The sequence below is a fragment of the Scyliorhinus canicula genome, chromosome 9, assembly GCF_902713615.1.
Source record: "Scyliorhinus canicula chromosome 9, sScyCan1.1, whole genome shotgun sequence".
NCBI classification, from domain to species: domain Eukaryota; kingdom Metazoa; phylum Chordata; class Chondrichthyes; order Carcharhiniformes; family Scyliorhinidae; genus Scyliorhinus; species Scyliorhinus canicula.
Window position 1 is genome coordinate 142,505,077 of NC_052154.1, and position 13,183 is coordinate 142,518,259.

Consider the following 13,183-nt stretch of genomic DNA (forward strand, 5'->3'; position numbering starts at 1 on the left):
GGAAACCAGAGCACCCAGAGGCAACCCCGCATATGTAGTTAAGAGTTGGCGTAAAGATGTAAGTGGGAAGATTTAGACTCTAGAATGGAGACAGTAATAGTGTAGCCTTTTCTGTTGCCACGGTGAAATTCTGTTAAGCTGGGCAAAAAGTCTGATTGCTACAAATAAGCAGTGTCTAAAGTCAATCAAAGTTTAAAATGATTTTTTTTGTGAGTTATGTTCACAAATTGAATGTTACTTGTAAATATCTGGCTCTCAGTCAGAAAAAAAACCTTTGAAGTATGATGTTATTCATTAGTAGCGCTCAGATCAGTTAACAGGCTGTAGGTTGTCAAATCTATTACAACACTTGAGCACATAATCTCGGTTGGCACTTCAACACAGAACAGATGGTAGGATGTCAAGTACTACTTTTCCACTGAGTTCTGGATCTGCAACTCCACTGAGCAATCCATGCTGTCATCTCTGACAGCCTCTTAGCTGGGGGCCTGATGCAAGGATCAATGCCTTATCATTTGTTGTATTGGTGCCTGCGCAGTGCATATAGCTGCTGAGTTGGTGTCACAAATAAGAATGGCCCCTTCTGTCCGAAGCTGTGCACCTGGGAGATTGCCCTCAGTGCCTGCACCTAGTTGTGGTGTAATAGAAGTCTCCTTTTTAAGTGTTTGCTCCTGGGTTCTGGGTTTCACGATTATGAAGCCCTTGACCAGGATATTTCAGATTGCAGGATTTACTTTCCTGTCATCCGAAGTGTCGACAGGGAACTCAACCCGCCAACTCCGCCTGCTCTGCAGCTATTTCACACTCAAATGAGCGTCAATTGCCTGCGGGCGGGACTTCCACCCCTCACTCAGGAGCAAGCCCTACTTTGGAGAGCTGCTGGCCAATCATATGGCTGCCAGCTCTCTAGTCCCTAGAGCATAAGAAGTGTCAGTGGACAGAAGAGGAAGTGTGTGAAGATGACAGAGCCCACGTCCCAGGACTTGACAGAAAGCGACGTTTTGACCGTCCCAGTGTGGGGAGGGGAGGGAAGGTGAGGGGGGGGGTGGGGGGTGGAATTAGCAATTGGAGTGTGGGGGAGAGGCCTGAGAGGGAGTGAGGTCTAGTGACCCTGAGGCAAGAGCGCCCAAAGTTCTAATGGGGCTTCTAAAGGAGATGCCCTTTCCCCCTTCCCATCTGAGACATAAGCCTGATAATTTTCGGATCTCTCCCATGCATGGGAATGCCTCCCGCCATGCTTAACCTTGAGGCTGGATTGAAAATGCCCAGCAGGAAGCCCATTCTTTCTATTTCACAAACACTTCCCTCCCCCACCCCCACCCCTCCCCCACACACCTAAAAACTTGTCCTTCGATAGGATCACAGAATCCTTACAATGCAGAAAGAGGCCATTCAGCCTATCGCATCTGTACCAACCCTCTGAAAGAACCCCCACCCTATACCCAGAATCCCACCTAACCGTTAGACACTAAGGAGCCATTTACCATGGCCAAACCCTTAGCCTGCACATCTTTGGACTGTGGGAGGAATCCAGATTATGTTGCTCCTGCTCCTAAGTTCCCTTGAGTTTCACATTGGCTTATAAATGTAATACGTGGTACTTTATTAAATACCTTTTGAAAATTCATATACTCAACATTAACTGTGCTGTCCTCATCCACACTCTTTATTATCTCATCAAATATCTCAATCAAGTTGGAGTCTCGCTGGCGTGAGAACAGTGGCGTTTTATGACAGAAAAAATGATGTTTCCTCCATTTGGTTAGAGGCTAGCATCAAGGCAGCATAGAGCACCCAGCTTGAGCTGCCGATATGGCTCGGAAAATTGCCGGGTCCGTGGCCGGGCAAAATAGTGCCCCCCTTTGGCCGGCTCACGTGCCTCGATTACCCCCCAACAGTGCCTCCAGCCCCTGGCAAAGTGCCCCCTGACCGCGGATCGTCCCTCCTCTGACTGTGGCTGTGCTGGACTGAGTCCGCAGCCGCCACACCGAAGTCCCAACGGATGAGAGCATGAGAGACCCACGTCGTCAGGAACTCGGCCGGTCGGAGTCGGAGGGTGGGCCTCAGGCAATGAGCTGAGGCCGTCGGTACGGCACACAGCGTACTCTCCAAGTATGCCACTTTGGAGGGGGCGGAGCATCACCAAAGCGGCGCCGCCCCGATTCGGTCATGAACAGGGATTCTCCGGCCGATTGGCGAACGCGATTTCAACGTCGGCGATCGACGTGCATTGGTTCTCCTTCATGATTTTGTGCTGGCTCGCCTTTATTAGTCCAAGTGCTGATGTCCTCCTGAATATTAAGACCATAAGACATAGGAGCGGAAGTAAGGCCATTCGGCCCATCGAGTCCACTCCACCATTCAATCATGGTTGATTTCAACTCCATTTACCCGCTCTCTCCCCATAGCCCTTAATTCCTCGAAAATCAAGAATTTATCAATTTCTGTCTTAAAGACACTCAACGTCCCGGCCTCCACCGCCCTCTGTGGCAATGAATTCCACAGACCTACCACTCTCTGGCTGAAGAAATTTCTCCTCATCTCTGTTCTAAAGTGACTCCCTTTTATTCTAAGGCTGTGCCCCCGCGTCCTAGACTCCCCTGCTAATGGAAACAACTTCCCTACGTCCATCCTATCCAAGCCATTCATTATCTTGTAAGTTTCTATTAGATCTCCCCTCAACCTCCTAAACTCCAATGAATATAATCCCACGATCCTCAGACGTTCATCGTATGTTAGGCCTACCATTCCTGGGATCATCCGTGTGAATCTCCGCTGGACCTGCTCCAGTGCCAGTATGTCCTTCCTGAGGTGTGGGGCCCAAAATTGCTCACAGTATTCTAAATGGGGCCTAACTAGTGCTTTATAAAGCCTCAGAAGTACATCCCTGCTTTTATATTCCAAGCCTCTTGAGATAAATGACAACATTACATTTGCTTTCTTAATTACGGACTCAACCTGTAAGTTTACCTTTAGAGAATCCTGGACTAGGACTCCCAAGTCCCTTTGCACTTTAGCATTATGAATTTTGTCACCGTTTAGAAAATAGTCCATGCCTCTATTCTTTTTTCCAAAGTGCAAGACCTCGCACTTGCCCACGTTGAATTTCATCAGCCACTTCTTGGACCATTCTCCTAAACTGTCTAAATCTTTCTGCAGCCTCCCCACCTCCTCAATACTATCTGCCCCTCCACCTATCTTTGTATCATCGGCAAACTTGGCCAGAATGCCCCCAGTCCCGTCATCTAGATCGTTAATATATAAAGAGAACAGCTGTGGCCCCAACACTGAACCCTGCGGGACACCACTTGTCACCGGTTGCCATTCCGAAAAAGAACCTTTTATCCCAACTCTCTGCCTTCTGTCTGACAGCCAATCGTCAATCCATGTTAGTACCTTGCCTCGAATACCATGGGCCCTTATTTTACTCGGCAGTCTCCCGTGAGGCACCTTGTCAAAGGCCTTTTGGAAGTCAAGATAGATAACATCCATTGACTCTCCTTGGTCTAACCTATTTGTTATCTCTTCAAAGAACTCTAACAGGTTTGTCAGGCACGACGTCCCCTTACTAAATCCATGCTGACTTGTCCTAATCCGACCCTGCACTTCCAAGAATTTAGAAATCTCATCCTTAACGATGGATTCTAGAATTTTGCCAACAACCGAGGTTAGGCTAATTGGCCTATAATTTTCCATCTTTTTTCTTGTTCCCTTCTTGAACAGGGGGGTTACAACAGCGATTTTCCAATCCTCTGGGACTTTCCCTGATTCCAGTGACTTTTGAAAGATCATAACTAACGCCTCCACTATTTCTTCAGCTATCTCCTTTAGAACTCTAGGATGTAGCCCATCTGGGCCCGGAGATTTATCAATTTTCAGACCTTTTAGTTTCTCTAGCACCTTCTCCTTTGTGATGGCAACCATATTCAACTCTGCCCCCTGACTTTCCTGAATTGTTGGGATATTACTCATGTCTTCTACTGTGAAGACTGACGCAAAGTACTTATTAAGTTCCTCAGCTATTTCCTTGTCTCCCATCACTAGATTACCAGCGTCATTTTGGAGCGGCCCAATGTCTACTTTTGCCTCCCGTTTGTTTTTAATGTATTTAAAGAAACTTTTACTATCATTCCTAATGTTACTGGCTAGCCTACCTTCATATTTGATCCTCTCCTTCCTTATTTCTCTCTTTGTTATCCTCTGTTTGTTTTTGTAGCCTTCCCAATCTTCTGACTTCCCACTACTCTTTGCCACATTATAGGCTCTCTCTTTTGCCTTGATGCATTCCCTGACTTCCTTTGTCAGCCATGGCTGCCTAATCCTCCCTCTGATAATCTTTCTTTTCTTTGGGATGAACCTCTGCACTGTGTCCTCAATTACTCCCAGAAACTCCTGCCATTGCTGTTCTACTGTCTTTCCCACTAGGCTCTGCTTCCAGTCGATTTTCGTCAGTTCCTCCCTCATGCGCCTGTAATTACCTTTATTTAACTGTAAAACCTTTACATCTGATTCTACCTTCCTTCTTTCAAATTGCAGACTGAATTCTACCATATTATGATCACTGCTTCCTAAGTGTTCCCTTACTTTAAGATCTTTTATCAATTCTGGCTCATTACATAACACTAAGTCCAGAATAGCCTGTTCCCTCGTGGGCTCTATCACAAGCTGTTCCAAAAAGCCATCCTGTAAACATTCAATGAATTCCCTTTCTTTGGGTCCACTGGCAACATTATTTACCCAGTTCACCTGCATATTGAAGTCCCCCATGATCACTGTGACCTTGCCTTTCTGACATGCCCTTTCAATTTCGTGATGCATTTTGTGCCCCTGGTCCTGACCACTGTCAGGAGGCCTGTACATAACTCCCATTATGGTTTTTTTGCCTTTGTGGTTCCTCAACTCTACCCACACAGACTCCACATCGTCTGACCCTATGTCGTTTAGTGCTATTGATTTAATTTCATTTCTAATTAACAAAGCAACCCCGCCCCCTCTACCCACCTCTCTGTCTTTTCGATAGGTTGTAAATCCCTGGATGTTTAACTGCCAGTCCTGAACCCCCTGCAACCATGTCTCTGTGATGCCTACCACATCATACCTGCCAGTCACAATCTGGGCCACAAGCTCATCTACCTTGTTCCGTACACTGCGGGCATTTAAATATAGCACCTTTAATTCCCTATTGACTGTCCCTTTTTGTTTTCTTAGTGTGGTGGACCTTGGTTTACTGAGCCTTTCCATACACTGTGTCATATTTTGTGAGATGGGGACTATCGTAACCTCTCCTGAGCTCTGTCTTTTCGTGATTTTTTGTAATCCTAAGCAGCTACGCTTCCCACTGATTCCTTCACCTCTTGGTTCCCTGACTTTCCCTTCCCCCCCAATCTCTAGTTTAAAGTCCTATTGACCACCCTATTTACTCTTTTCGCCAGAACACTGGTCCCAGCTCGGTTCAGGTGGAGACCATCCCAACGGTATAGGTCCCCCCTGTCCCAAAACTGATGCCGGGATTCTCCCCTACCCGGCGGGGTGAGGGGTCCCGGCGGGACGGAGTGGCCGGAACCACTCCGGCGTTGGGGCGCCTCGAAGGTGCTGACATCTCCGCACCTTTATGGGCCAAACCCTCACATTGAGGGGCTAGGCCCGCACCGGAGTGGCTCCCGCTCCGCCGGCCGGGGCCGAAAGGCCATCCATCGCCGGCCGTCGGAAGTCCGCGCATGCGCCGGTGCGTCAGCGGCTACTGATGTCACACCGGCGCATGCGCAGGGGAGGGGTCTCTTCCACCCCCGCCATGGTGAAGGCCATGGTGGGGCGGAAGAAAAAGAGTGCCCCCACGATCGCGGGCCTGGCCACCGTGGAGGCACCCCCTGGGGCCAGATCGCCCTGCACCCCCCCCCCGAGGACCCCGGAGCCCGCCCGCACCGCCAGTCCCGCCGGTACCAGAGGTGGTTTAAACCACGCCGGCGGGAAAGGCCTGTCAGCAGCGGGACTTCGGCCCAATGTGGGCCGGAGAATCGCCGCGGGGGACCCGCCGACCGGCATGGCGCAATTCCCGCCCCCGTCGAATCTCGGGGGTGGGATTGACGCCGGCCCCGGGCGATTCTCCGACCCCCCCGGGGGGTCGGAGCATTCCGCCCATTATTTCTAAAATATTTTCCCTAAATGTTGAGTACTTCTAACATTACAAGAGAGGTACGATAGATTTGATTTAATGAAGTGAATAGGATGTTAATAGGATTACCCAGTCATCTTTCATGTAGCAAACTTATATGTTCAGTTTCTTGTCATGGGGCCGGAATCTCCAATCCCCCAGCCACGTGTTTCTTGGCAGCCCCTCATTCGCTGAAGGTGGGATTCTCAGTTGCCGCCGCTGACAATGGGATTCCCCATTGAGGACGCCCCACGCCAGCGGGAAACCTGAGGGCGGGGTGCATTGCTGGTGATAACAGAGAATCCCGCCACTAGCAAACTCCAAAGAGAATTCCAGCTATAGTTAGATTCTTGATTCCTCACTGATACCAACTGTACCGTTTGAGTCATCATTTGTTTTGATAGATTTTAAAAATGTGGGCTGGTGGTGAAATTCTGCCTTTTTAATTTTGAATGGATTGATCATTTTGGTGTGTTTATTTTCAGCACATTCCTGCCACACTGGAGTGTCTCATTCGATCAACTCTTCTGTGTGTCTCTGCCTTGGCTGTGATTTCATATGTGACCCCTGTGTTCCTCATAGCCCTTGTTCCTCTCGCTGTGGCTTATTACTTCATCCAGAAATACTTCAGAGTAGCATCCAGGTAACTGCCGTCAGGACTGTATTTGTCTTTGTATAGGGAGATAAATTTGCTGGCCATTGATAACATCAAAGTGAAGTTTATTCGCGCTGGGGAATGGAACTTCTGTTTCAGACATCCAGTATCCGCATCAAGCTCTCCCAGGTCAGATATGGCGCAGTGTGGGGCAAAGTAAAATTTCCTGGACTCTGTCCCAACAATGTATATTACGTCCAAGCTTCAGTGCCTTAAGAGCATTTTCTAATGCACTGATGTGCCATAAGTCCATTTCTAACACCAAACACTTTATGGTCTTTCTGAGTAAGGTTACCAACTCAGTGTAGCTTGGTACCATGGGCCCATATTCATTAGCAATTGGATTAAGACAAGTTAAATTATTTTGTGATAAACTACTTTTTTTCATTCTTCTGGACCTGTCTGAAGCTTTCAAATATGTTGACCACACCATCCTCTTCTTATTTTAATCCACTTGGTGAAGGATAAAACAGAAGCCAGGGGCGGGATTCTTCCCTAACTGGCGGGGCGGGGGGTCCCGGCGTGATGGAGTAGCGTGAACCTAACCTTGAGGGGCTAGGCCCGCGCCGGAGTGGTTGGTGCCCCGCTGGCCGGCGGGAACGGCCTTTGGTGCCACGCCGCCGGGGCCGAAGGGACTTCGGCCGACGGAAGTCACGCATGCGCTGGAGCGTCAGCGGCTGCTGACATCATCCTCGCGCATGCGCAGGGGAGCGGGTCACTTCAGCCTCTGCCATCATGAAGACTTTGGCGAAGGCGGAAGGAAAACAGTGCCCCCACGGCACAGGCCCGCCCGCGGATCGGTGGGCCCCGAACGCGGGCCAGGCCACCGTGGGGGCACCCCCCGGGGTCAGATCGCCCCCACCCCCCTTCCAGGAACCCAGAGCCTGCCCACGCCGCCTGGTCCCGCCGGTAAGGTAGGTGGTTTGATTCCCGCCAGCGGGACCGGCATGACAGCGGCGGGACTTCGGCCCATCGCGGGCCGGGGAATCGCCGGGGGGGGGTGGCCGCCGACAGGTGCGGCGCAATTCCCGCCCCCGCCGAATCTCTGGTGCCAGAGACTTCGGGAGACGGCGGGGGCAGGATTCACGCCGGCCACCGCCGATTCTCCGACCCAGCGGGGGGGGGGCGGAGAATCCCGCCCCCAATCTTATTTACAGAGTTACGTATTACAAGCATACACCATCTAACTCATCAACCACAGTTTTAGTTTGTATCCTTAGAGGTGATCAAGTAAATTTCAAATTAATTCCCACTATCTGTGTAAATTAAACATAATTAATATGCAACTAACATCTCCAACAGCATGGGCAGCACGGTGACGTAGTGGTTAGCACTGCTGCCTACGCCGCTGAGGATCTGGGTTCGATCCCAGCCCTGGGTCACTGTCTGTGTGAAGTTTACACATTCTCCCCATGTCTGCATGGGTTTCACCAACACAACCCAAAGATGTGCAGATTAGGTGGATTGGCCATGCTAAATTGCTCCTTAATTGGAAAAAAATAATTGGGTACTGTAAATTTATATTTTAAAAAAACATCTCCAATAGCTCTGCTCTGTCTTCCAGGTGGCTGGAACTGCTCTAGTCTGGTTTCATTCTTATGTATCTAATCATAGCCAGAGAATAATCTCCAATAGCTTTTCTGACCACTCTTGCTCTGTTATCTCTGGAGTTTCCCAAGGACCTATTCTTCAGTGATATCATCTGAAAAAATAACATGAGGTACCAATGAAAATTGCTTATTGTCACAAGTAGGCTTCAAATGAAGTTACTGTGAAAAGCCCCTAGTCGCCACATTCCAGCGCCTATTCGGGGAGGCTGGTACGCATACCACATGTAGGGAAGTAAAGTCACACTAGTCCAGATGACCATTGGCTGCTTTTTCCCCTCTCCCTTAGCTCCTCCAGTCTGGCGAATCCTTCCGCCAAATACAGATCCCTCACCTTGACCAGCCCCACTTCCTTCCACCTCCTGTATACACTATCCTTCCCCCCCCGGCTCAAACCCATGATTCTCGCACAGCGGCGTTAGCACCAACATCCCTTCCACCCTAAACTGCCTCCTCAGCTGATTCCATATCTTCACCGTGGACTGCACCACTGGGCTCTCCGAATACCTACTCGGAGCCATTGGCAATGCCGCCATCACCATAGCCCTCAAACTAGACCCCTTACAAGATTCCTCCTCCATCCTAACCCACTCTACCCCTTCTCCTTCCCATCACCACCGCACGTTGTCCACATTCGCAGCCCAATAATAATGAAGCAAGTTTGGCAACACCAACTGTGCAGCGGGTTTTGCTGCGGCAGATGCAGGAAGCCATTGGCTGCTGGCAGGATCTTTCGGTCCTGCCAAAGTCAATGGATTTTTTTCGTAGCTTGTCTGCCTCACCACTGAGGAACCCATCGCAAGGGGTTAAGGTGGAGGAACTGGAATATCCTGCAGGAAGAAAGGGCCAGAAAAGCCGCCAATTGACTCTGATTTGTCACACTGTCTGACATCCGACATTGGATGATCACAAAGTTTCGCTAACCAAATATTGGGAAGGCTCTAGCCATTGTCATTGGTCCCTGTCATAACTCTCTTCCCTGTCCATCACTTTCATCTCTGATAATTTTAAGCTTAGTGAGACAATTTGTTGTGTTTGACCTCCAGTTGAATTTCCAACCACTAATCCCAACCATCATCGAGATTCCTACTTCCATTTTGATAACATTGTTTGACCCCATCCTTCCCTCAACTCATCTCCTACTGAAACACTTATCCATGCCTCCAGATTTGACTGCTCCAAAGCTCTTCTGGTTCGCCACCCATCTTCCACCTTACATAATTTGTACTAATCGAAAACTATTTTTACCTACTCCAAATCTCATTCACCCATCATCCTGTGCTTGCTGGCCTGTACAGGCTTCTCTTCCAACAACTCCTTAATTTTATTATCTTCATTCTTGTTTTCAGATCCCTCCATGCCTCGCTTCTCATTTTGCATCACCTCCTTTAGCCCTACAAATCTTTGTGACCTCTATACTTCTCCAAATCTAACCTTTTGCGCATCCTGATTTTACTTACTACACAATTGGTGGCTGTGCTTTCAATTGCCTTGGCCTTAAGCTCTAGCATTACCTCCTGAAACCTCTCTGCTTCTCTAACTTTCTCTCCTCTTTAAAGATACTCCTAAAAATCTACCTCTTTGATCCAACTTTTGGTCATCCTTCCTGAGTTCTCCTTCTATGGCTAGGTGTCCAAAAATGTCAAAAATGTTTTCATTCTTTTATAATGCCTTAGGACATTTAGTGATGTTAAATAAGTTGTAGCGAGCAAGATTTACAGATGATTTGAAACATTTTTTTAAATTTAGCGTATCCAATTATTTTTTTCCAATTAAGGGGCAATTCAGCATGGCCAATCCACTTGCCTGCACATCTTTGGGTTGTGGGGTGAAACCCACGCAGGCACGGGGAGAACGTGCAAACTCCACACGGACAGTGACCCAGGGCCAGGATTCGAACCTGGGTCCTCAGCGCCGTAGGCAGCAATGCTAACCACTGTGCCACCGTGCTGCCCAAATGATTTGAAACTTGACAGTATGACAGGTTATGATGAGGATAGATGTATGTTTCAAGAAGACATAGGATGGCAAAATGGGCAGACGCATGGCAGATGGAATCCAATCAGATATGTGTAAATGGTGCACCATGAGAGGACTAATATGGAAAAACAATGTACTATACATGGCATAATTATGAAAAGTGTAAATGAGCAAAGAGACCTTGTTGTTCACACACATAAATCCTTAAAAGTGGCTGAATAAGTTGGTTGTGGGTTACTTGATGTTATAAATAGAAGAATAGAACATAAAAGCAAGAAGGCTGTGCTAGAATTTATAAATCACTGGTTAAGTCTCAGGCGGAGCATTGTTAACAATTCTGAGCACCACACTTCAGGGAAGATGTCAAGGCTTTAGAAAGGGTACGGGGGAGGTTTAGCAAGATGTTACCAAGGATCAGGGAACTTCATTATGAAGAGAATTTAGAAAAGCTAGGACTTCTCTTTGGAATGGAAAAGGTGAAGAAGTGATCTTATAAAGTTTTTTATTATAGTGAGATGGAGCATACCCTGGGAAGGGGATCGATAGACAGAGGTCATAGATTTAAAATAATTGCCAAGAGATCTAAAGAGGAGATGATGAGAATTTCTTCCAGTCAGAGGGCTGTTGAGATATGAAACATTTTACATGAAAAAACATGATTTTAAAAGGAGTTGGACAGGTTGTTGAAAAGTTACAGACAAAAAACAGGGATATGGGACTAAACATGACAAGAGCCACCATGAGCACAACAGGTCAAATTGCTTCCTTCTGTGCAGCTTATTATAATATGCAAACCATTCAAATGAGATCAGTGCATTATTTTCAGCTAACGTGGAGTTGCACTGTGACTTTTCTGTGGTAAAAACATTGCATTTATGCAAGGAGTAGTTATTGTCGTACATATCAATCTTTTTCTTTGGAGATATTGAACAAAATGATCATACTAGTTTGAGTGGCTTTAATGCTTGAACCATAGTATGAGGGGTTTCAAAGTGAAGAGAGGTGGCATACACTCAAAGAACATTAAGAAAATTAAATTACCCTCAAATTTATTTTATACATTATTAAAATTGAACGTATAAACCCAACAACCAGCACACGTGTTGTATCAGCAGAATGCAAAAAGCAAAATAACAGAATCTCTTATTGCAGTAAAGTAGTTCATAACTTACATATAATATACTTCTTTCTTCCAACACCTCGTGGCATATGAGACAGAACAAAGCACATGCTTACACCTGTTTACATAGTTAGTTTTTCCAGGTGCAGGTCACTAGCCTGTCACCAGAGGCTATAACTTAAGGGACTCCACTCTACATCAATCATGGCTGATCGGGGACTCTCCCACTCTTACCAATAGACACATTGGAAGGATTTGTAGGATGTCAATCCAAATTATGAATGAATTCTCCACAGCCATCAAGTCCTGGAGTGGGACACAGGCCCAAATCTCTAACTCAGAAGCACTGCACCACAAGACCTGCGTCTCATGTATTATATTATGGATGTTTGAACAAGTTGGACATTCTGATCCCACTTGCGCACCTTTCATATAATTCAGATTTTCACGTTCGTAATTAACAATCTTATTGCAGCTGAAGGTTTATCCATGTACCAGAATATATCCCAGTGCATCTGAATTAGAGTGTCCATCATATCGATGAAGCGGATTTTTAACATTTCAAAAGAATTCTCCTCATTCTCCTATTTATTTCTGCAGGGACCTCCAGCAATTGGACGACAGCACACAACTTCCCTTATTATCCCACTTTTCTGAGACGGTGGAGGGTCTAACCACAATACGCGCCTTAAGGTAAAGGAATATAAACTCAGGTTAAAATTACATTCTTATTCTGCCAAAATCTGCCATATGGAATATTGCCAATTAATAATGTGCCCCATAATCCTCTTGTTGCTGCTTGTCACAGCCAGATATACTTCAGAGTGACATCCTGCCCATCAGGAATGTTGTATTACTGTATAGGGAACCACTCTAATAATAACATCAAAAAGAACGATATTCCTACTACTTGAAAAATTTATTATAATGAATTGTGACAGATTTTATATGGTCCTGTTTTTGGTACAATTATCCAATAGAGTTATTGGGCGGGATTCTCCAGTCGCCGAGGCCAAAATCGCATTCAGCGGTCAGCCGGAGAATACCGTTTCCAACGGGTATCGGGGGCAGCACTGATTTTGCGACGCTTCACCCCCTCCAAAGCGCATACTCTAGGAGTGCGCCATATCGATGGCCTCATGATGTTGTCTGAGGCCCAGCCCCGATGCTTCGCCCCCGACCGGCCAAGTTCCCGATGTTGGCGGTCATGTGTGCTATCATCTGCCAGGAACTCGGCATGACAGCTGTGGACTCAGTCCAGCGCCGCCACAGTCAGGGGAGAGCCGATCCGCAGGCAAGGGGGACTTTGGCAGCGGCTGGGGGCATTGTTGTGGGGGGGGGGGGGGGGGGGGGGGTCCAGGGCTCACGAGCCAGCCAAAGTGGCGGCACTATTTTGCAGGCCGGGTCCGTGCGCATCCAGCGCGGCAGCTAGAGCCGGATGCTCTACACTGCTCGGCTGCTAGCCCCAAGCCAATTTCCGGTCATAAAACGCCACCATTCCCACGCCGGCGTCCGGACACAGCCTCAAAATCGGAGAATCCAGCCCATTGATCAAGGGATAATATCAGCCCTGTAGGCAATTGATTTATTTGGGTTATACTTTACTACAGGGTGTGTATATGCCTTTGAAATTTGAGTGATGAAGAAGGGCATAATTGTGATAGTATTTA

At 47.5% G+C, this 13,183-nt stretch overlaps 1 protein-coding gene across 6 annotated transcripts in view; it reads left to right on the forward strand.

Annotated features, from left to right (window-relative positions):
• abcc8 (ATP-binding cassette, sub-family C (CFTR/MRP), member 8) overlaps positions 1 to 13,183 on the forward strand; it is a 362,311-nt gene that overhangs the window by 300,747 nt on the left and 48,381 nt on the right. For all 6 annotated transcript variants that reach the window (XM_038807799.1, XM_038807798.1, XM_038807800.1 and 3 more), the window contains 2 exons: positions 6,637 to 6,794; positions 12,114 to 12,206. In XM_038807799.1, coding sequence (XP_038663727.1) covers positions 6,637 to 6,794; positions 12,114 to 12,206 — 251 coding nt within the window. The remainder of the gene's footprint in view (positions 1 to 6,636; positions 6,795 to 12,113; positions 12,207 to 13,183) is intronic.